General features: G+C 42.9%; 1 protein-coding gene across 2 annotated transcripts in view; it reads left to right on the forward strand.

Moving 5' to 3' along the window:
• The window catches only part of THSD4 (thrombospondin type 1 domain containing 4), a 538324-nt gene that overhangs the window by 30678 nt on the left and 482996 nt on the right, over window positions 1-24650 (forward strand). For both annotated transcript variants that reach the window (XR_008992663.1, XM_036907842.2), the window contains exon 3: window positions 4188-4257. Coding sequence is in view for 1 of the 2 variants with exons in the window: in XM_036907842.2 (XP_036763737.2) it covers window positions 4188-4257 (70 nt within the window). In the remaining variant the exon portion in view is untranslated. The remainder of the gene's footprint in view (window positions 1-4187; window positions 4258-24650) is intronic.

The following is a 24650-nucleotide window of genomic DNA, read 5'->3' on the forward strand; positions in this document are numbered from 1 at the left end:
TCAATTTTGAGTTGGGTCAGGAGGAACAAGGATTTGGGCTAGGTAGACGCTGGTGTTTTGAAGAGGTGTAGGCACAGCGACAGACTACCAATTAGATAGGTATGTGTGAGCAGGGTGGGGTACCCTAAAACAGAGCCTACTGAGCAGGGGTGGGTAAGTTCAGCCCTTGGCAGAGTTTCATCTGGCCCCGGGGGTTATATATTGCTCTGGCTGCTGTTAGTGCAGCCCAAAGAGTAATTTCCCCTCTGGGAGAATTTATTCTATTCCATTCAGAGCAGAACCCATTTAACAATTAAAGATTTTATTCCGGGATGAATTTTATTGGGTGCCCCTATGCATTTTAGCTTTATTAAGGCCCAGCTTGATGAAGAAAAGAAACATTTGAACATGTAAATATAACCTATGTTGCATTTTTGCAACAAGAGACACCAAGAAACATTTGTTCCCATACCTTGTGTCAATCCTGTGAGAATGAATTTTTTGGGCATTGCCTAGAAATTGAAAAGCACAACTGATTCTTATAAATCTCTCATAAAAGAACATTTAAAAGCTCCGAGTGTTACTTTGGACATTTTTAAATACGTTAATTTACACTTTTTGCGCTTACCTTGACATTTCTTAGGTCATCAAGATGATGAGGCGTTAGGAATTCATCGAAGTTCATTGATTCAGTGAATTAAGCTCTCACTATATAGCAGAGGTCTGCTAGATGCTGGGGGATAAAGTAATGACAAAACAAACTCCCTGATCTTGTGGAGCTTATATTCTAAGGGGTGGAGGGAGAAATTTAAATGATACAGACAGTATGTGAGATAGTATGTGAGAGGTGGCACTGTTTTTCACAGTCAGGAGCCTTATGGAGAAGGGACAGCTTTGGGCAGACACCTGAAGGAGGGGACAGAGTGACTGTACAAGTATCTAGGAGTAGAGTTAACCAGGCCGCTTGGAATGTGATTCTTCTGAGACAGGGGAAAACCGAGAATCTTCCCTCCTCCCATCTTTTGCCCCATTCCCCCCTGAGAGTTAAAGAAGTGCAACCTGGGAGGAGTGGTTATGCAAAAGTGCTCCTGATTGCATTACAAATAGGTGGCTTAGGTGCCTGCCAAGAACTTGGGGGAGCTGAGATGCAACATATTTATGGAGCTGTTGTTTGTTCTTTTAACAAAACCACGCCAATCTGGATTCCTTTTAAAATGAGTTAAGCAATGCCAGGATGCATTACAATGATTTGGATTGTAATCATGGGTTCCTAATGTGCTTTCTTTTATGTGAACTTATTTAAGGTAGGCAGGGCAGGTTATATTATTTCCATTTTACAGATGAGGAAACTGAGGGACAGAAGTGGTTTGCCGAAGGTCCTGTAACCAAGTAGCATAGACTCCTGGGTCGTGATGCTCGTGTTCCTTGCTTCAGAGGACAAGCAGGATCCAGTCAGGATACAGCTGGGAAATAACTGCTCTCTTCCTACCACCGTGTTCAGACTCACTCCTCTCGATGCCCCTGCCCCACTGCTGGAAGACCCTCGGGCAGTGTTCCTGTCCATTGCAGGTTTAGCGAGCAGTCTTATTTTCATATCAGAAAGTCCCCAAAAGGTGTGTGGATTATAGAAGGGGATGGCTTTGTTGGTTGAATCCCTGTCCTTTCAGAAGGTTTCATTTTCATTTTCCTTTAGTAGTTTTAGTGTTTGTGGGAGACACCAGTAACTTCACCCGCTCGCCCCGCAGCGTCGGCTCGCTGGGTGCTGAACTGCGCAGCCCCGTGTGTCTGTGCCCTGTGCGGTGCGGAGACAGGGCATTTCCTTCACCACAGAATATTCTCTTGGGTGGCAGTGGCCTAGATCCTCAGCAAGTTTTCAGCCAGCTTTTTGATTCTTCTAACTACTCATCTCATCTTATGTGTTTCTGAATAGATTCCTTACTGGGAAGGATTTTGTGTATACATACGCTCCGTTAAAAATAAAATCTAGTCACATGTAAAACTCTCAGCCTCTCAGCTGGTTCAGAGCTCCTTCCTCCCCTGGCCTGGGCCTGGTCAGGCCCTGGAGCCCTGCAGCAGGGAAGAGGGCTTGGCTGGCTGGTTCACACTCCTAGTTCGCCTCCCTACCCCACCCTGCCCCTATTAGCAGCCGCTCCAGCACAGCGCAGGGGACAGGAGAGGTGACCTGGCAGAGGCTCTCTGTGGGCTTGGTGCCCATTGTGGTCTGGTGTTGCCGTCCCTGGGCTGGCAGATGTCTAAGTTCCGGATTCTCCTCTCTCAGGGCGTGCTAGGGGGTCCTTTGGAGAGCCTCCCCTCACTGGGGCCTCCTGCTGCACATCCCCTGTGACCCCACCCCAGCTCCGGTGCCCCCCGGGCACACACCACACACCACGTGACCTGGTGAGCAATCTTCCACGATGGGGTCCTTTTTAGACGAGCTAAGCCCAACTTTCCGTGGTGCCCACATACCGTTCATGGGAAAAACCCAGCCTCTTCCCTGCAAGCTCCAGAAATACAGGCGGCTCCCCCTCCAGCCCTCTCTCTGCTCTGCGCTCCCAGACACTTCAGCCAGGTTTGGGCCTCTAGATACTTTTCAGGAGAGAATCAGGCACCAGTCCTTACACGCCAAGCACAGGGGCTTAGGTCAAGCTCTCAGAAGGGAAGCTCCCCTTGCCTTGGCTGTGGAAGACCTCTGACCTCTCCTCCCTACAGGGGCGTGGGGGGTTGTGCTCTGCACTCCTGCATCCCTCATCAAAGAAACCCATACCTAGCAAAATTCTCCCATTCTCCAGCCCCCCGCCCTCTCCTGGTAGAGGTTGGAGGCAGGTGCAGGGCTACAGCACAGGACCTGGGGGCGGGGCGGGGGGCGTCTTCTTTTCTGGTCCTGAAAGGGTGCAGCTCTCCTCTCTGGGAGGTGTGCGTGTGTGACACACTTGGCCCTCAGCTTTGGGGTCTCAGTGCAACACCTCCGTCCACATCCCTTCTCCCTGCTTCTTGTCCCACTGCTTGGCCTCTGGCCAGTCTTCACATCCATTCCGTGTGGTCTACTCGGGCAGGGTCATTTTTTTACAGAAGGTGGGGTGGGGTGGAAGTTAGGATACTTAGAGATGGAGGAAGCCGTCCTAACTCCGCAGGTCCTCACCCCCAGATTCAGACAGGTTTCCCTCATCTTCACCGCCACCCAGAGACTTTTTCTCGGACACGGGCAGAGCCTTCCGTGTCTCTCATTTATGTTGAAGGCCACAGAAAGGTGAGAGCCACTGGGTCACTTAACTGCCCTCAGGATTAAACCTTACAAAGGGATTCAAAAGGCAAGTAGGTAGGATCAGTGGCCTTTTTGCAGGGATTCTTAAAACAATGCTGTTGATGATTTGGGCATTCATATTAATTGGACATTTAAATCAATTGACAGTTATTTTCCTTCCTCATAACAGTGCCCTGTGTTTTCGCTTCTGTCCTCTCCCATGGTCCTTACAGATGGGACCACTGAGGCCCCAACACAGTAGCTTACCCAGGATCCCCCAGACGGCAGTGGTGGAGTTGGGGTTCTAGCCTAGATGTGTTTCAGTCCGGAGCCTCCCACTCTCCCAGCATACCCTGGTGTCTGGGGGCCAGCTGGCTCCTATTTCCACACCTTCCTTTTATTTGATGACAAGCCCTAATCAGGGCTGGTGACAGGGGGGCTTACGCAGCTAATCCTGCCCATGGAGAGCATAATGTGACACTAATGGGCCAAGGACGGGCAGAGGAAGTGTTCAGAGGAAAGCCAGGGTGTGGGGAGGGACTCCCCTGGCTGGGCTCGGAGGCCCCTTCAGCCTGGCCTCACCGGCTCCAGGGGGACCACTCGCTCTGCCTCGTGTGCACCGCGTTCCCTTATTCAGTCTCCCCAAGCCTCTGAGCCGGCCTCTGCTGTCCCCATCTTACAAGGGAGGAGACTGAGGCTCAACAAGGTGCGCGTCCTGACTTAGAAGCCCTGCTGGTGAAGCAGCAAAGCTGAGCCCCAGCCCAGACCTGCCCGTACTCGGCCCACGCCGCCACTCTGCCGCCGCCCCTCCCGTGGGGCAGGCCCTCTGCGTCTTCACTGGGTCGTGTCCCAGGACCTGGGTCCCACGGTTCTCTCCCTTCCAGAGATGACACAGATGCTGCCTCCTGCTGACACTGCCGCGTGGAACATACTCACAGCCCTGCCTGTTGCTGTTTTTCCTTCTCAGGGTCCTGGGTTGTCTCCTGCTGCTCGGATTTCAGCTCGTCTGCTCACAGCCTTCCACTGAACACAGAAAGGTAAGCCATGGCCGTTCAGAGGCTGCTGGGGTCTGCCCAGTCTCCACCCTGGGTTCTGTTCTACTGGTGGGTGAGTTGCTGCTGATTCTGAGAGGAAGCCCCGTTTACCGAATGCTAAGCGGTCCTCCCCTGCCTCCTAAGTGCTTGGAGCTCACCAGTGAAGCAGGTGCCCAGAGTCAGTGCCTGATCCGAGACCAGCGCTCGCTTTGCAGCCTGTGTCCCTGAGGATGGGGCCGTGAGGGACGGGTCAGTGAGAAGACTACCCGCCTGGGCATGGTGGGGCACCAGCGTGGAGCTTTTGTGGGCCTGCAGGGGGCAATGGACAAATAGAGAGAGATCTGAAGTGAAAGCCTTGGCTGTAGCTGTGCAGGAGGACCCTTAAGAGCGAGCCATGGCGTATGGTAGGACACAGGCCAGTTGTCCAGCTCCTGGAATAGTTGGGCATGTTGTAGGTGCTCAATAGAATACGTGTTGAATGACTAACTGATTGAACAAATGGATGACCTGGCCAAGGTCTAAGCATCATTTTGTTGGAGTCACTTGGAAATTTACACCCCTCTTATTCCACTGCATTGTCCCCATTCATGATTTCAAGAATCAGGACAACCACTATAGATTAAATGTTTGTCTCCCCCAAATTCGCATGGTGAAACTGATCCCCAGTGTGATGTTATTTGGAGGTAGGGCCTTAGGAGGTGGCTAAGTTACAGGAGTGGCACCCTCATGATTGGGATTAGCGCCCTTATTAGAGCCATGACAGTGCTGGCTTCTCTGCCATTTGAAGCTGAGAGAAGTCAGCAGCCTGGAGAAAGGTGCTGTGCTGGTGCTCTGACCTCAGACTTGTAGCCTCCAGAACCGTAAGGAATACATTTCTGTTGTTTATAAGCCGCCCAGGCTATGATGTATGTTTTAGCAGCCCCAACTGACTAAGACAGAAATCGGCACTGAGAAGTGGGACTGCTACTGTGACAAATTCCTAATAAAATGGAAGTGGCTCTGGAACTGGGTGATGAGCAGAGGCTGGATGAGCTTAGAGGTGCGGGCTAGAAAAAGCTCACGTTGCCATGAAAAGACTTCTAAAGGCGATTCTGGTGGGAGCTCAAAAAGAAGAGGAGAGCTGTGGAGAAAGCCTCAGTCCTCATAGAGAGCGTCTAAGCAGTCCCAGACAGAATGCTGGTAGAAAGAAGGGTGGTAAAGGCCATTCACATGGGGTCTCAGAGGGAAATGAGGACCATGTTATTGAAACTGGAGAAAAGACCATGCTTATTATAAAGTGGCGGAGAACCGGCTGGGTTATGTTTGTGTTCCAGTGCTTTGTGGAAGGTAGAATTTGCAAGCAATGAAATTAGATATTTAGCTGAAGCAGTTTCTGAGCAAAGTGGTGAAGGAGTGGGCTGGTTTCTCTTGGCTACTTGTAGAAAAATGCAAAAAGAGAGGAATGACTTAAAGGTGGAATTGTTAATTTGAAAGAAAGCAGAACACAGAACTTAAAGATTTGGGACATTCTATCCATATTGAAAAGAATGAGATTGCCTGGTCAGATTAGTTAGCCGTCTTGGCAGAAGCCTGGCTCTGTCGTCCCAGACGGTGGAAGAAGTAATGGAGGGGCTGCTGGCACCTTCTGGACCTGACTTGCCACCCCTCCTGTGGTCTCCACTCCCTGCTCACCGGTGCTAAGCTCCTCGGTGGCCCCGGGCGCTGCCCCAGGTGCTCCTCAGGTGGCCCTGCAAGGCACAAGGTCTGCCTATCAGAGCCACGGAGTCCAGCTGTCTCCACCTAGAGCTCAAAGGACGAGGCCTTGGTGGTCCTGGGACCCCAGTCTTGGAGAGCTGCAGCAGGGAGCGCTAACCAAATCTGTGCAGGGAGAGCAGGAGAGCAGCCGGGAGCCTTGGGGCCCAGCGCGCCTGGAGGGCAGAGCATCAAGTCAGAAAGATCATCCCTGAGCCTTGAGGCCCCCTGGGATTGGCCCCATTGGGTTTGAACTTGCTTAGGATGTGTCACTTCTCTCCTCTTCCTTCCCTTTGGAATGGGAACGAATAGATCCCTGTGTTCCACTATGTATTTTTGAATCACATTACATGACTTTTTGTTTTTATTTCTGTTTTTTTTTAATGAGGCAAAGAAAAATAAAAGCTCCCTTAAGAGACTAGTGAATGTTAAAAAAAATCCAGCTGGGAACAGCTTAAGAAGAATTTTGAATACAAGCCTGCATAAGCGTGTTCATAACAGAAACTGAATGAAGAGTTTGAACAGTAAAATAATATAACAATAGTCACGTTGAGGAAAAAATAGCCTGACTTAGATGAACAGTCTGATTTAGGAGGTTAAAACATTGCCTGTGAGATGATTAAATGGATATTACTACAGTCAAGTTTTAATGCATTCCTAAGATTCTTTTTTTAAATTAATTTTTAAATTAAAGGATAATTGACATACAATATCCTGTTAGTTTCAGGTGTACATCATAGTGATTCAATATTTTATATATTACAAAACAATCCCCACAATTTGTCTAGTCACTCCATGTAACTTGTCTGATTTAACAAGTTCACAACTGGAGGGCAGTTTGTCTCAGAATGAATTACACCTTGATTCTCACTGGTATCTGATTTGGATGATATTTAGATGAGACTTTGGACTTTAGACTTTAAAGTTTAAAGTTTATGCTGGAACCAGTTAAAACTTTTGGGGCTGTTGGGATGCAGGGAATGTATTTTGAATGCAAAAAAGTACGCATTTTTGGAGGCCATGGATAGAATGCTATAGACTGAGTATGTCCCCCTAAATTTATCTGTTGTAACTTAACCCTCAGTGTGATGTTATCTATTGGGGTGGAGCTTTGGGAGGTGATTAGGTCACGACGGGTAAGAGCCCTCATAAAAGAGATCCCAAAGAGGTCTCTTGTCCCCTCTCCTGTGTGGGAACACAGTGAGAAGATTGCTGTCTATGAACTGGGAAACAGGCTCCCCCAGACACTAAATCTGCTGGTCCCTTAATCTCAGACATCCTAGCCTCCAGAACTGTGAAAAATAAATTTATGTTGTTTATAAGCCACCAGTTTATAGTATTTTTGTTACAGCAGCTAGAGCAGACTAAGACAACTATTTTCATTATTAATTATATTATTATGGTTTGAAATTACCAGGGTTGTTAATCCTAACAGTTGAATCAGTGTACCAGTGTTCTTTTTTGTTGTTGTTCCTCAAATTGACCATTATAAGCCCCAAATATTTTATAAATGATCAATTTACTTTGCTCTCTGAATTTTTCACAAGGCCGAATTCTATCTACCTATCTATATCTCCTGAGCAAAAGCTTCACAAATAGTCATTGCCTTCGCCTTTCTTAGAGCATTTATTCTGAGAAATGAAAAAAAATGGTTTATGAGTTACTTTAGAAGGTTGATTTTTAAAATAGAGCAAAAAGTCACATCTTGGTATATGGTACGCCTTTGTCCAAATATTATTGGGAACTTGACAGTAGAAATGTAGATTAAAAAATACTGTTCTCAGATCATTTATAGATTCCTTTACTTGGAGAACATACATTTTAGGACAGTTCCCAGGGATAATGACATGCATGTTGGCTGGCAGGGCCATTGTTATTCATCCCAGAGAAGAAAGGATTTGGGACATTTTTGGGCCGTGGATTTCTCCCTGGTATTTTATAAGAGCTCTGCTGGGCTGGGGCCGCCATCCTGCCTCATTGCAGCCTCACGGGCCTGGCAGCAGAAACAGTCCTGGCAGTTGTAGCATCCATTTATTTATGCAGCATAAGAAATAAGGAGGTAATTATTAAAACAGGGTCAGAAAATTTTTCCTATAAAGGGTTGGTTGTGAGTATTTTAGGCTCTCTGGGCCATCTCATCTCTGTCACAATGCCTCAGCTCTCCTTCTGGAGCACAGAGGCAGCCATAGGCAATATGGAAATGCACGTGCCTGACTGTGTTCCAATAAAACTTTACTTAAAAAAACAGGTGGTAAGTTGGATTTGGCCCTGGCCCACAGTTCGTCAACCACTGTTCAAAAGTCAGGATAGAGAGGAGTTAACTGCAAGTATATGTGCTCTGGAGTTTGAAGTTGGAAGTTGTCTCCCCCTGGGACTTTAAGGAACACAATGGATTTGAGAAAAAAACAGTGTATTTTTTCATTAAAACATAAGAATTATGATTGTTATCAAATTATTTTCATTATTTAAGACTAAGTCCTAATCGAATTCCTGCTGACCCATTGTGTCATGGCAAAATCCACTCCCAATCTATAGCAGAGAGCAGGAGAAAGAATTGGAAAATCATTTATGGTAAATTCTTAAGGGACAGCATTACTAATTTGTGCATATTGTAGATTAGTGTGTATATGAAAACTACCCACTAAAAAACATCTCTCTTTCTTTCTCATGTCCAGCTTTAGCATATGGAAGCATTTCTACAGAGTAAGTTATTCTGAAGAAAAGACATAATTTGTAAATGCTGTCAAGTAAAATATGCATTTCTAAATGCTGCTCGGGTGACTGGATACATCTCTATAAAAATTGTCCCATAATAGTGCAGGAAGATGTGCTGGTAAATAGCTCTTTTCAGTCCTATCTGGAAAAGGACTTCTATTCTGAAGTCCTCTTCTTCCTCCTACACCGTGGACAGTAACACAAAGGATTGCTCAGTATCAATCATAGGACTGCTGTTCTTGGTAATTATTTAAGGACATTTGGCAAATGATTATATTTTTTAAACTCTCTGTGGCTTCATTTGTGGGTAAAGTAAAGAGCAGGGAAAAACTTGACCAGACTTTAATAAAAACCGTATTTCATTAGTAAGGGAAAATATGTAGACTGTAGAAAGTTAATGAAACTGTTCTGCCATCTGCCTAACAGACATTCACTGATCAAGTTGCTTTATAAGTTATAATGTGTATGGTCAACATAATCTTTACAGGGAAGAATTGTGCAACATCGTATTATATTCCTGCAACTAGAAAAACATACATTTACTTTAATCACAACTGCTCAGTGTTCTCTGTAGTTGACTTTTTAAAAAATTAAAAGTATGCATGTTTATTATAGATACTACAGAAAACAATAAAAAACTAGAAGAAGGAAATAACTCATTCCTAAGGCCACCAGCCAGAGAAGTGCTCTTCACCCTGTTATTTATAGAAACTTTCAAACAAAAAGAACAGAGACGCTGCAGAATGAAGTAAGGGTGAAGTAAAGCATTTGTTTTGCTAACTGACAAGTCACAATATGAACAGCAGGGGACCTTGTAACCGGTTTAGAACCTACTATTACTGCAATAGGATTCACAGCCAAGGACTTAGATCACCTCTTGACAATGTCATACAGTTGAATATTGGACAGAAAGCCTGTAGAAGGGCAAAAAGAAGTTTTAGGCTACATAGAATTCCTCATATTATCACTGCTGTATTCAAGAAGAAGAGGAAAAACAGTAATGCTTTTAGAAGAAAACATATGAAAATATCTTCACGAGCATAGCAAGGATTTCTTAAACAAGACAGTAAAAGAACTAACCATAAAAGAATTGGACTACATTAAAACTAAGGACTTTTATCACAATATACCATAAAAAAGGGGTGAAAAGATAAGCCACAGACAGGGGGAAGATATTCAAAATAATATATTTATGATTTATGTTCAGAATATATATATATATATATATATATATATATATATATATATATATATATATATATTGGTGGCTTAAAATGAAAAACACTGACAGTACCAAGTGCTGATGAGGATGTGGAGCAACTGGAACTTTCATACATTGCTGGCGGGAGTTTAAAACATCAAGCCCCTTTGGAAAACTGGCAGCATACCTTAAAGCTAAACATATGCCTATTCAATGACCTGGTTATTACGGCTTTTTGCTCAAGAGAAATGAATGCATATATGCACCAAAATATATGCATAATGATGTTTATAGCAGTTTCATTTACAATAACTCAATATTGGAAATAATCCAAAAGTCCTATCAACAAAGAGAATAGATAAATAAATTATAATGTATCCATACACGATAACATAACACTAAACAACAATTAGAAAACAGACTTCTGCTTCTAGCCAAGATGGAGCAACAGGGATTGGATTTATCCTCCCATCTAGAACAAGAACAAAACGGTCATGATAGAGCAACATAGACCAGATTTCCCCTTATCCTCTCACCTGAAACAAACAAAACAAAACAAAACAAACAAAAACTAGACAATATTCATGAAACAACGTTTTTCAAAACCCTAAGTATCAGTGGGAAAAATGAGTTGAACCCTAAAATTTTCCCAGTAACTGCTTGGGAGTTTCCTACCCTTGGAGTAGGAAGAGAAAACAGGAATCTAGGCAGGAAACAGGAATTTTTTGAGCTACAGAGATAGACTTGAGAGTCCAGAGAGACCAGTGGCAAGAGTCTGCAGGACAGAGTAACAGAGAGGAGAGAGCTAGAGAGAAAACAACAGAGATGTGCAGGAACCCTCCTCAAGGATACAGTACAATCAGCACATGCATGTGAGGAAACAACCACAGGCCAGAAAATAACTGTCCAGAAGCACAATAAAGGGAATAATGCCCAGTACTCACATAGGACTAGAAACAGAGACTCTTCCCAGCTCTTTAAAACAATGCAGGGGACATTGGAGAGAATACGCAGGAAGATCTTGCCTTGGTACTAGGGAAATAATTGATCCTAGACTGTGCATTGTTCTGGACCTAACAAATCATAAAAGTACTACTGGAAAGGTGAAGCTATTGCTGAATAACTATCTTAGCACAAAGCTCATGGATGTAGGAATATAAAAATACCCAGCACCTAAAAAGGTAAAATTCAAGTTATCTGGTATTCAGTCCAAGATTACTAGGCATGCACAGAGACAAAAAGAACATTGAGCATTATTCTTCATAATGAGAATAACCAGTCAATTGAAACCAGTCAATTGGCACACATATCAGAATTTGAAAACAAGGATATTAAAAATTATTAAAACCATATTCCACATGTTAAAAAAATGAAGTAAAGGCATGGAAGACATAAAAAACACCCTCTTTAAACTTCTTGAGACGAAAATGACTAGGTCTGAAATGATAAATACACTGGATGGGATTAATGGCAGATTAGACAGTGCAGAAGAAAAGATAAATGAACTTGAGGATATAACAATAAGAATCTCCAAAATGAAACACAGAATGGAAAAATAATTTTTTAAAGATGAACAGAGCATCAATGAGCTCTGGACCAACCTCAGTGGGTTTATATATGTGCAATTGGAGTGCCAGAAGGAGGAGTGGGGAAGGGTTGACAGCAAAAAAATTTTTTAATATTTAAAATAATATTAGATAAGGTTACAAATTTTATGAAAAATCCAAGCACTAGTGAAGAAAATGGCACCAAGTTACATCATAATCAAATTGCTTAAAACTAGTAATAAAAAGAAAAAATTTAAAAGCCTGTAGGGTAACAAAAGACATTACATACCCTGAAACAAAGGATACAGTATATTCCTTGTCACTCATGCAAGTGAAGCCACATCTTTAAAGTGCTTAAAGAATAAAACTGTCAACCTAGTATTCTATACCTAGAAAACATATCTTTCAAAATGAAGATAAAATACATTTTCAGACATACAAATGCTCTACTATATCTGCACCACAAGAAATGTTTTAAAGCAAATTCATTAGTCAGAAGGAAAATGGCATCAGATGGAAATATGAATCCACACAAAGGAATGAAATACACCAGAAATGATAAGTAATGGGTAATTATATAAAGTTTTAAAAATCATTTAAATCTTTTCAAGTATTGACTCTTTAAGTAAAAAATAATAATGTATTGTGGTGTTTACAGCATATGTATTAGTAAAATGTATGACAACAATAGTATAAATGCCAGAGGATGATAAATGGAAGTATATTATTGTAAGATTCTTATAATATGTGTAAAATGGTATACAGTAAGAATGTAGAAGACTTGACTATCAGTGTCTACCGAGTTGACCTAATGGACATCTGTAGAACATTCCCTAAAACAAAATCAGATATGTCTTATTTTCAGGTACATGAAGGACACTTAACAAAATAGATCATATTTTGGGCCATAAAACAGGTCTCAACAGGATTCAAGGAACAGACAGTAGATTCTCTGACCACAATGGGATTAGACTAGAAGTCAGTAACAAAAAGGTATCTGGAAAATTCCCCAATATTTGGAAATAAAGTAACACACTTCTAAATAATGCATGGATCAAAAAAGGAATGAAAGAGAAATTAGAAAGCACTTTGACGTGAATGAAATTGAGAACACAAAATATTAGAAACTGTGGAATGTTGCTAAAATGGCACTTAGTGAGACATTTATATAATTAAGTATCTGTAAAGACAAAAAGGTTTCAAATCAGTGACTTCAGCTCCTGCCATAAGCGACTAGAGAAAGAAGAGTAATTAAATTCACGGTAAGAAGAAAGGAAATAATAATCAAAGCAGAAATCTTGAAATAGAAAAGCTATAGAGGAAATCATTTAAACCAAAAGCTAGTTCTTTGTGAAGATCAATCAAATGGATGAATATTGAACCAACATGATCAGGAGAAAGAAAAAGCGTGAAGACACAAAATACCATAATCAGGAGACAGAGTGGTGATATCACTACAGATTCTTAGATATTAACAGAATAATGAGGACATATTATGAATACATTTAGTCCTATAAATTCAACAACTTAGATAAAAAAGGCAAATTGTTTGAAAGATGTGGACTTCCAAACTCACTCAAGATGAAATAGTTAACCTGAATCTATATTTGGTAAAGAAATGGAATTTGTAGTTAAAAGCCTGGCTGCAAAGAAAACTCCTGGTCCTGATGGCTTCACTGGTGAATTCCTACAAATACTTAAGGAAGAAATAAGACTAATTTTACACAAAGTCCTCCAGAAAATTGAAGAGGAAGAAAACTTCCCAACAGATCCTATGAGAGCAGCCTTACATATCAAAGCCAAATAAAGACACTACAAGGTAAGAAAACAAGGCAATTATCCATCATGAACGTAGATGCAAAAGTTCTAAAAAAATTTTAGCAAATTGAAGCCAACATTATAGGGAATGATAATACATCATAAATAAGAGAGCTTTATTCCAGGAATACAAGGTTGGTCTAACATTTAAAAATGAATCAGTGTATTTCATCATATTAACAAACTCAAAAGAAAACCATTGATGATCTCATTACATGCAGAAAAGTTTTGACAAACTCTGACATCCATTCCTGATTAAAAACTCTCAGCATAGTAGGAATAAAAAGAAACTTTCTGTAAGCTGATAAAGGCATACACTAAAAACCTGTAGCTAATCATAGTAATGGTAAAACACTGAATGCTCTTCTTCTAAGGCCAGGAAGAAGACAGAGGTATCTTCTCTCACCACTTCTATTTTATGCTGCAGCTTCTATCCAGTGCAATCAGGCAATGAAAAGAAATAAAGTGCATCCAGATTGAAGGGAAGAAGTAAAATTGTCTTTATTTGCAGGCAGCAAAACTGTCTATAGGAAACCTGATGAATCTTAAAAAAGGCTACTAGAATAATTGAGTTTAGCTAAGTTACTGGAAATAAGATCATATGTAAAGAAGTAACTGTATTTCTTCTAACAATAGGAAAATTAGGTTAATGAAGAATATAATTTACAATAGCATGAAAAAATATGAAATACTTAGGTATTAATCTGACAAAATATATGAAAGACCTGAATGCTTATAACTACAAAATATTGTTGAGAAGTGAAAGAAGACTTAAATAAGTGGAAAAATATGCCATGCTTATTAATCAAGAAATGTAATATTGTTAAGATAACCATTCTCCCCAAATTGATCTATAAATTCAACATAATTCCAATACAATCCCCACAGACTTTTGCAAAAATTCACAAACAGATGCAAAAGTCCTTGCAGAAATGCAGAACTAGAATAGCCAAAATAGATTTCAAAAAGAAGAACAAAACTGCAAGAGTTACACTATCTAATATTTATATTATTATACAGCTACAGTAATGGAGATAGCATGTTAATGGCATAAAGATAATTAAAAGTGGCACAGAATATAGAAATAGACTCACAAATCCATGGAAAACTGATTTTTGACAAAGGTGCAGTGGTCATCTAGTGGAGAAAGGGTAGCCTTTTCAACAAATTATGCTGGAACAACTGGATATCCACATGCAAAAGAGTGAATATCGATCCATACCATGCACAATATAAAAAAATCAACCCAAAATTGATTAAATATCTAAACATTAAAATGAAATCTTTAAACCTTCTAGAAATAAAACAAAGGAGAAAATATCTGTGACTTTGGACTAGTCAACATTTTTTTTTTTAGATACAGCACCAAACTTATACTCCGTAAAAGAAAAAGTTGCCCAAGTGAATTTTATCAAAAGCACCAACTTCTGCTAAGGCACCTAGTTGTAGGACAACCTGAAGAGAATGACAAGGTAAGCCACAGACTGAGAGAAAATACTCACAAAGCATATACTTGATAAAGGACTTGTATCGAGAATATATAAGGAACCCTCAAAATTGAGGAACAAGGAAAAAAACAATCTGATAGAAAAGTAAGAAAAAGATCTGAAATGCTGCTTCACCAAAGAAGATAAATGCTCGCAAATAAGCTCATGAAAAGATGTTCAACATCATTAGGCATTGGGGAAATACACATGAAAACCGCAGTGAGATCCTACTATACACCTAGTAGAATGGCTCCAATCGAAAAGACTGACCAGACCAAATCCTGCCGGAGACAGGGAGGAACTGGTTCCCTGTACACTGCTGGTGGGAAGGTAAGAATGCTAAACTACTTGGAAAAAGAGTTTGGCAGTTTCTTAAATAGTTCCACAAATAACCTCCCGTATGATCCAAGTATTTAACCAAGAGAAAAGGAAAAGTATATCCATACATAGACTTTTATGTGAAGGTTCAGCTTTATTTGTCATAAGCTGGAAACAACTCAAATGTCCATCAACAGGTGAATGGATAAACAAACCTAGGTTTGTCCATACAAAGAGATACTACTAAGAAATAAAAAGAAAGAGCTATTGATACATGCTACAGTATGGATGAATCTCAAAATAATTATGCTGAGTGAAAGAACCTACATAAAAAAAGTGGACATACTGTATTATTCCAATTATATAAACTTCTAGGAAATGTAAACTAATCTATAATGACAGAAATCATATCTGTTTGTTAGGGATGAGGTAAAGGAGAGGAAGCGAGGATGACCAAGGGGTACAAGAAACATTTGGGGTGATGGATTCGTGCATTATCTTGATACTGGTGATGGTTTCGTGGGTGGTTATGTATGAGCAGTCTTATCAAATTGTACGCTTCAAATATGTATAATTTATCATGTGTCAGTTATACCTCCAAAAAGCTGTTAAAAATAGACTACTGATATAGACAACTGAATGAATTTCACATGAATTCATTCACTGAATAAACTTCTCTTATTGACCATAAACCAACCCGAAAGTACCTGCAGTATGATTTTATCTATATTTTAAATTGAAGTAGAGTTTACACATACTATTATATTGGTTTCAGATGAACAATTTAGTAATTCGTCAATTATATACATTATTAAATGTTCATGGCAAGTGTAGTTATCACCATACAAAGATATTACAATATTATGAGCAGCTATATTGCCTATGCTATACGTCCATCCTTGTGACTAAATTATAATTTGAAGTTTGTGCCTCTTTATCCCCTTCATCTCCTCCACCCGTCTGCCCGCCTTCTCATGGTGACCCTTGTCCGTTCTCATGTTTGGTTCCCTCTGTTTGGCTGGTGGGTTTGGTTTGTCAGATTCCACATATACGTGAAACCATACGGTGTTCATCTTCCTCTGACTTATTTCACTGAGCATAATAACCTCTAGGTCCCCATGTTGTTGCAAATGGGAAGATTTCTTTCTTTTTAAAGCTGAATAATATTCCATTGTGTATATGTACCACATCTTCTTTTTCCATTCATCAAATGATGGACACCTTGGTTACTTCCATATCCTGGCTATTGTAAATAGTGCTGCAGTAAACATAGGGGTGCATATCTCTTTTCAAATTAATGAATTGCTTTTCTTTGGGTAGATTTCCAAAAGTGGAATTGCCGGATCCTGTGGTATTTCTAATTTTAGTTTTTTGAGAAACCGTCATACTGCGTTTCACAGTTGCTGTGCCAATTTACATTCCCGCCAACTGTGTAGGAGGGTTTCCTTTTCTCCACATCCTCGTCCACACTTGTTATTTCTTGTCCTGTTGATACCACCCATCCTGACTGGTGTGAGGTGGTATCTCATTATGGTTTTGATTTGCATTTCCCTGATGATTGGTGCTGTTGAGCGTCTTTTCTTGAGTCTGCGGTCATCTGTATACCTTCTTTGGGAAAATGTCTATTTAGGTTCTCTGCCCATTTTTTAATTGGACTGCTTGTCTTTTTGTTATTGAGTTGTATGAGTTCTTTATATATTTTGGATGTTAGCCCCTTATTGGATATGTCATTTGCAAATATATTCTCCCATACAGTAGGTTGCTTTTCTGTTTTGTTGATGGTTTCCTTTGCTGTGCAAGAATCTGTCTATATTTATTCCAGAAGAGGCAAAGCTAATTTGTGGTGAAAATAAAATCAGAATAACAGACATCTATTGGGAGTGGGATTGACTCATGAGGGGCATGAGGAAACCCTTGTAGGGGATTGGAAAGACTCTAAATCTGCACCTAGGTAGTGGTTATTTAGGTCTTGAAAGTGTAAAAAGTCATAGATTTACAATGAGTACATTTCACTCATTTTATCCATCTCAATTAAAAAAAAAAGACAAGAAGGAAAAAGAGAAAGAGGATGGTGAGGTGCATTAAGTGCCAGCACTGAAATGGCACTGAAAGTCTTTGGAGCAGTGTGGGATTGTCCCTTGAGAGTTGCCGGGAAACAAAGATGCTCTTCAAAGACCAGCAATAAGGCGTAGCCTCATTAATGAGGGTCCAGCCACAGAACCCTTCCAGAGTTGGGAGCTGACTTTCAAGCAGGCACTGTGTCTTTTCCAGCTGGTATTTGTCAGGCTTTCTGTTTCCAATGGCATAAATATAACTGACTGCTTTTGAAAAATTAAGAGTATTGCTACTTATGAGAAATGAAGAAATTGAAGTAAAAAGACTTTATTAAGGACCGGGCAGAATGTCAATGCTTACTAATTCATGCTGTGCCAAATCTCTTGGATTCAAATCCAAGGGCAGAAAAATCAAATTTGCTTCCATTACAAATGGAGCTACAAGCTTAGAACTTTGCATGCGGAAGGACTTTTACAACCTAGCAGAAAGAGAACATCTTCAAATTTCACTCTGGGTATAGTGGGGCTGTCCTGGGCTAAGAGGCCCAGGATTCCCCTACAAATCTCTATTTTTTCCTGAATATGCTTACTCCCCATGGGTGGGTGACACAAAATGGAACATAGGATAAACAGCTCTACCTAGAACTCAGTTTTCATGTGGGCAGTGCTGCCTGACTTCCTCCGTCCCGGACAGCGTCTGTCTGCCTGCGCAGCTCTCGGAGACCTCTGTGCCTTCTACACCCTTGGCTGACATGACCTGAATGTTTTTCATCCTCCCAGCCTGCTGGTAACTACCAGGTCTCTCCTGTGGAGAAGGAGTCTTGGTGGCGGCCATCCTGGCAACACCTGCCCATGGCCAGGTGGCTGGAAAACCCAAGGGAAGTCATAGCTGCCCCCTCCCCATCTGGGTGGCTCTGCCTTAGGTTCCTTTTGTGAACCTTGCCTGCTTCAAACACCTCCACCTCCTGACTATGAAGGGAGCTGTTAACTCGTGGGAACACTCCAGATCAAGAAACAAAGCATGAAAGATTTAGAAAGACTTGGGTCGCACATTCTATATGTAGTAGTTTGTGAGGATGCCCAGGGACCATCAGAGGAAGCAGACCCTGGGGGTACTATAAGCTGGGGAAACTGAGGCAACCACTCCACGTTTTTAACAGCAAAAATGATATCCATTGAGTTTTGAACTCCTTCCCTGTGACATCCCCTTCCCTGGTTTCTTTAAAGAACTCTTTTGCTATTTCATACTACTAAGTTCACGGGCAGAAAGCTTTGTTTTTCTATATTGTGAAATTTCTTTTGTTCTAAGTGTTTTCCTGCTTCACAGAAACATACACAATCCAAGTTTATAAATTCCTTCCTTTGGAAGTTTGTAGTTCCACGTGTAACAGTATTTAAAAGTAAGTACATTATAAATTTATTATTGTTTGAATAAACTCTTACACACATATCTCAACTGTGATCTAACTACAAACAATCCAAGTTATACAGAAGAGATATTTGTGTGTGTTTCAACCCTAACAAGGTGATTTTGGGACTATATATGGTTCTAAGAAAAATGAATATTTTATGTACTTTTTTTTCTTGAAATTTCCATTCCCTCCCACACTTACACACACAAAACCCAAGCCATAAAAGGTGTTTTTAAAATAACTTCTAAACTCCCCACTATGTTATGTTTCCAGGCCAGATTACAGTTAAAGTTTTGACAGATAGAATAATTTATCACTTGGCCACAAATCTTGGTCTTTGGGAAAGAAAACGAGTCGTAGTACAGATCTTCCTCGACATACAGTGAGTGGGGTTGACTTCCAATAATAACCTCATCATAAGTTGAAAATGCATTAAATGTGCTTAACTACCGAACATCACAGCTTAGCCTAGCCTCCTTTAAGTGTGCTCAGAACACTTACATTAGCCTACAGCTGGGCAAGACCATCCAACCCAAAGCCTATTTACTAATAAAGTATTGACTATCTCATGTCACTTAGTGAGTACTGTACTGAAAGTGAAAAGCAGAATGGTGTGTGGGCACAGAACAGTTGTTAGTATATTGGTTGTTTAGCCTCACAACTGCATTGCTGAGCAGGGGCTGGGGCCCAGGATCGTGCGGGAGTATCGGAGAGTGTATCACCAGCCCAGGATACATTGAAAAGGATTAAAATCCCATTCAGGGGATGGTTTCTGCTGAAACTGTCACACCATCGTAAAGTCAGTAAATTGTAAGTTGCACTGTCATAAGTCAGGTGCTGTCTGTGAGCCTCCGGGTCACTGTCCGTGCGGACATGTCAGAGGCCTGCCTTCTCCTCGCAATGACGATGCCGCCCGTCTCTTAGCCGTGGAGGGATTTGGCAAGTAGAGTCTTCACATGCCCACTGGCTTCCTGCCCCACCACAGGATGTTCACTTCTTGGTCAGTTTGGAGAAATAGAAGAGAATTCAGTGTCCTTTCATTCCTAATTTTATTCTCTTTGCTTTGCTTGTATATTTGATGCATGTTTTTACTTAAGGTCAAGTTCATTTTTTTCCCTGAACTCATCAAACACTTACCAAGCACCTCCTCTGTGAACTCCGACTCTGAAGCCAGACCGCCCGGTCGGTGCCCTGCTTCTGCTACTTACTAATTCTGGGCTTTGGTCAAGGTCCTGTGCCTCGGTTCTGTCCTCTGTAAATCGGGCACAGTACAAGTACCTACCCCATGGGTTGTTTTGAGGATTACATGAGTTATGACAAACAGCAGCCTTGTGCTACATGCTGGGTACCCAGACGGGGCTTCTCAGAGGGCTTCCCTCATGACATCATGGGCATGCTGTCTGCCCAAGCCTGCTTTATCCAGACTAGAGTTTCTTAGCCGTGGCACTATTTGGGGCCAGATAACTCTTTGTTGTGGGATGCCCCTGGGCACTTACAAGTTAAACAGCATCCTTGGTCTCTTCTCACTCAGTGCCAGCAAGAGGCTCCCCCAGCGGTGACAACCAGAAATGTCTCCAGACACCGCCACATGTCTCCTGGGGGACAAGATTGTCCGCAGTTGAGAACTGCCTGTGTAGACTGGTAAGTCCTCCTGCAGAGGCAGCTCTGTGGCTCCCCTGCTTTGTATGGAGGCCTCTGGCTACATGTGGTCACTTCTCCCCGAGCTTCTATTTGAAGATCCGTGTGACGTGTCACCACATGTTTGGAACTATAGGGGCAATTGTGCCATTCCTACTGAGGCCTCCTTAGTGGGAGGGCTCTGTGAAACAGCCTCCTTCCCAACCCCTGGGAGCTCAGCCTTCCTAGCCCTTCTGGTCAGCGCTGCCCTTGGAGACTAGACCCCCTCTACCCTTCACAGCTCAAAGAGCTCACTGCTTATCATTGTGGAGAACAAGGAGGGATGCGGGGTCTGACTGCGTGGCACCGAGCGGCCGTGGTCCTTGCTCCGTGTTTTCCCCCCTCCCTGGCCGAGTGAGCACTGGAGGCTGACAACCAGAGAATGCTTACTATGCACCAGCCTCTGTTCTGGGCTCGTGAGAAGGGTGACGTAAAATCGTTCACATCCACCCATGAAGGTAGATATTTCTATTCCTGTTTCATCAATGAGGAGACCTCACCTCGGAGAAATCAAGACCACAGCTACCAAGTGCCAGAAGCAGGGATTGAAGCCTGGGTGGCTGATGCCAGAGTCCTGCTTCGTCCTATCAGCCCAGGCAGCCCCATTTCCCTCTGGGCTCCAGAAAGCGGCAACTCGATCCTAGAATGTCCCCTCTGGGCCCTGGTTCGCTTTAGGCTCCCGGCCCCCATCCGGGCCGTGCACAGCCATCCATCAGTAGCTTCGGGCTGACCTGAGAGTGAGGGGAGTGGTTTTGCTTTGTTTTGTTTTCATGGTAATAATGTCACAGCTGAGCCCACCCTGTCCCCCACCCATTTTTCTTGGCTCTCCCTCTGCTGCAAACCATGCCCTCTTCTTCCTGCTCAGGCCGTAGGCTCCTGCTAGCTGACAAGGCTCACTGTGGCTGAACCAACCTTGTAAATTGGATTAAAGCCACTGAGCTAAGCCCTTAGGCCACAGAACTTACCTTGCTGGCGCCAGGTGTCCTAACATCTAAATTTCCCTAAGACCAACCTCTTTTCAACTGTTGATTCTCTAAGTAAAAAGTGATCACATTTAATATACCTTCAGTTCTGTCCCAGACTCTGGACTCCATATTAGTCAAAAATAAGAACTTAGTTTGGGAAAAAGTTATACCTAATTTAAAGGGGCTTTACCAGAATTTTACTGTATTGAATATTGTTCAAAATAGGTCAGCCCCTGAAAAGTATGGTGTCTTTTTCCACTGTTACGTTGATAGTTTGTGCTAACGGGTTATGATTTGGACCCTAAATTCATATGTTTTTTGGTTTTTGCTTGCTGAGGCCACATGGATCTGCTTTAACTTTCCCCGTTGTGTTAAAAGCCTTGGCTTTAAGATCCTTGTCCTTACAGTCTTAGCAAAACCATCAGCATCTGTAGAAAGTACTCAGACAAAATGAAGGTCATAAGATGTCAAAGTACACATGAGTTATGTAGAGTCTTTGCCTAGAATATTTCTGAGCAGCGTAGAGAACATCCCGTTCTCCTTTATCTCTTCCTGCACCCGCGAGGAAGACACTCCACATAGATGCACAAACTCACAGGCGGAGGGCTGAGAGTTCCATCAGGAAGGAATCATTGAGCCAAACAATGCAGCAGGTTTATGGAGCAGGCACTGTAAGTTGCACTGGGGATATGATGGCAGTGTACCCGGCGCTCCCTGGAGGAGACCAGTGCCTAGTGGACAACAAGAAGAAACATCTGAGGCGCAGTGAGGGCAATGCTGTGATCAAGTCTGGACATTGAGTTTGGGACCCAGAGGAGAATGATGATGCTGAGGGTGACAACTAATGTTTATCGAGCACTTCCTACATGCTGGGTACTGTGCTTTCTACACACTCTCTAGTTTTTAATCCTCGCAACAGCTGAGTGATGTATTTATTTACTCCTTACCTTTATATAAGTAAAAATAAATTATAATAAATATAATAAATAAATGTGACTATTAGAAATAGATATAATAATAAATTATTTACTCCCTGTGTTACAGATGAGAAAATTGAGGCTTAAAATGAAGTTCCCTAAGCTGAGTCTTAAAAGCTAAGTAGGAATGATCTAGGGGGGAGCAAGCAAGTAGAGTTTCTGGAATGAGGGATTACAAAGCACAAAGGCATAGCCTAGGCGGACGGATGAGATGACCTCTGTGTGTCAGCAGGGCTTTGGGAGCTGGGCTTACACCATCCAGTTCTGCCCATGCTTAAGTGATTGCAACCGTGTGACTGTTTTCATCCAAGAGCAACCCATGCTTCTCAACACCCCATTCCAGCCCTCCTCTATCTTCAAGTGATGGGCCACTTAATTATGTAATGCACCCGTGTGACTGGGGTGAGCTACTCAGCCTGTAAGTGGTTGTTCACTTTGACCTTAAGCTTGGGCGGAATAGCAGCTGGGCCTCTCTGGGAAAGTCCAGGGCTGGCAGGATCCCCAGGAATACTGGGATCTCAGTCTTCCAAGCAGAGCTTCAAGTGGCCTTGGGCAACTCACTTAACCTCTGTGACATTTGCTTTGCTTCTCAGATACTCCAGTCTTTATCCTCAGAACCTACCACTGAGCCTACTACTTTATAAGCCATAAACTTATGATACCAGGTATTACAGGGCATTTCGGATGATTAATTATACTTCGAATGAAAGCCTTTAAACAACTCAGTGAAAGGTAAAGAATAAATAAATAATCCCACTTTGCAAGATTCCTTAATTAACTAGTCATCATTGACCTAAGTCCTTATATGTAGAGTTGGCAGATGTACTAGTTGTACCAGGAAAGCCATCTGGGCCTCTGCCCCATGCCGTTTTAGTTCACAGCGGGTGGGTACAAATGAGAGCAAAGCAGAGGTGGAGTTTTTTCCCATACACAGGGCATGCTTAGGGGAAAAGCAGCCTTTTCAGGGGGAGAAGGCAGGTCGAGTGTGCACGGGACTGAAAAGCCGAGAGCCCATTCCTAGGGCCCGATTGGAATGTGCCTTGTCTGTTGGCTTCAAGGGCTGATCCCTGACCCTGAGCTGGGGGAAGGTGATGCCTGCATTGAAATATCTGCTCATAGGCAACTCCTTGCCTTCGTCCACACCCTCTCTCCCCCTCTAAAAACTTTCTGGAAAACAGAACAAAAACAATGAGGGAACCCTCTGATGAGAATTGCATTCTCCGCACAGCCCCGATTACGCAGCGCCTTTGTGCCTGTGGACGCTGTGAAGGGTCTGGCTGTCAGGTGTCTCCCCTCCCCGGGCAGGGTAATGGGCACTGATTGACTTGGCCATTGTCCTTCCCTTGGAGCTAAAAACAAAACAGGGAAGGCTGCTTGGTGGGGCTTGAGGGGAGGGTGGTGGCCAAATGCTGTTGCTTTCCAGACGTCAGGCACAGGCTCATTCTCTCTGTGAACCTGACATTCAAAGGCAGTGACTTTGAAAGGCCCGTGGCTGTGGAATTAGAGACAGATGCTTTGCTGGCCATGAGTAGATATTAAATTGTATTAAACTATGCAAACCACATTTCTCATGCAAGGCTTGTTTCAACCTTACATCAGCCCTTGGGCTGCATTTGCATTTCTATAGAGAACGAAATAAAAGCAGTGTGTCACTTACTCATTTCTATTCATAACTGTGAGCTGTTATTATTCTAGCTCTCCCCACCCCTCCCCTCCACAGCATGGCCAGATTAATCTTCCTAAACCTCCAACAAGAGCTAGTTTAGTTCCCAGCATTTCACCTGATCAATGCATGTGGATAAGGCCCAGGTGCTGAGAAGGACAGAAGGACACATATGATGGGACCAGGCACCCTGTATTATGTGGGACCTTCATTGTTTATGCCCATTATCCTGATGCAATTATCAACAGTAGCCCTTTCACTCTCAAAAGTAACCATCTTTAACAATGAATTATGCCCATGCCTGTCACATGCTCATAAGCTAGAAGGGGAGGAATGTATGAATGAAAATAATTTCAGAACAAGGTGGAGACTGGACTGGAGGCAGCGCTGTGTGGATGGTTGGGGGAGAGCGGGAGCTGCCCCGGGGCTGAGACTGACGGGCAGCCTGTGCAGGCCTAGGCCCTGCAGGGTGAGAATGACTCAGGCCCAGCAGGAGGCAGGCCCACGGAAGGTGGGGAACAGCATGAGGAAGGAACCCAGGGTTCTCAAGGGGCCCCACAGATCCAGGTTCCTTCTGAGTAGAGGAGACAGTGGCTTGGAGGGTGGGAGGGATGGATCCAGAGGGCTTAAAGGCCTGTGGGATACTCTGGCTTTGCCATGGTGGCTGGAGAAAGCCACAGCTACTGGCATAAAAGGCCCAGGGTGAACAGGAAGCTGAGACTGGCCCTCTGTTGGACTGGCCGCCCGACTTCCACTTGCAGATGCAGGACTGGAACTGCGGAGGCTGCCTCGGGACTGTGCCCCCCGCCATCCTGCCATCCTGCCATCCTG

This window comes from Manis pentadactyla, chromosome 11, assembly GCF_030020395.1.
Source record: "Manis pentadactyla isolate mManPen7 chromosome 11, mManPen7.hap1, whole genome shotgun sequence".
Taxonomy (NCBI): Eukaryota; Metazoa; Chordata; class Mammalia; order Pholidota; family Manidae; genus Manis; species Manis pentadactyla.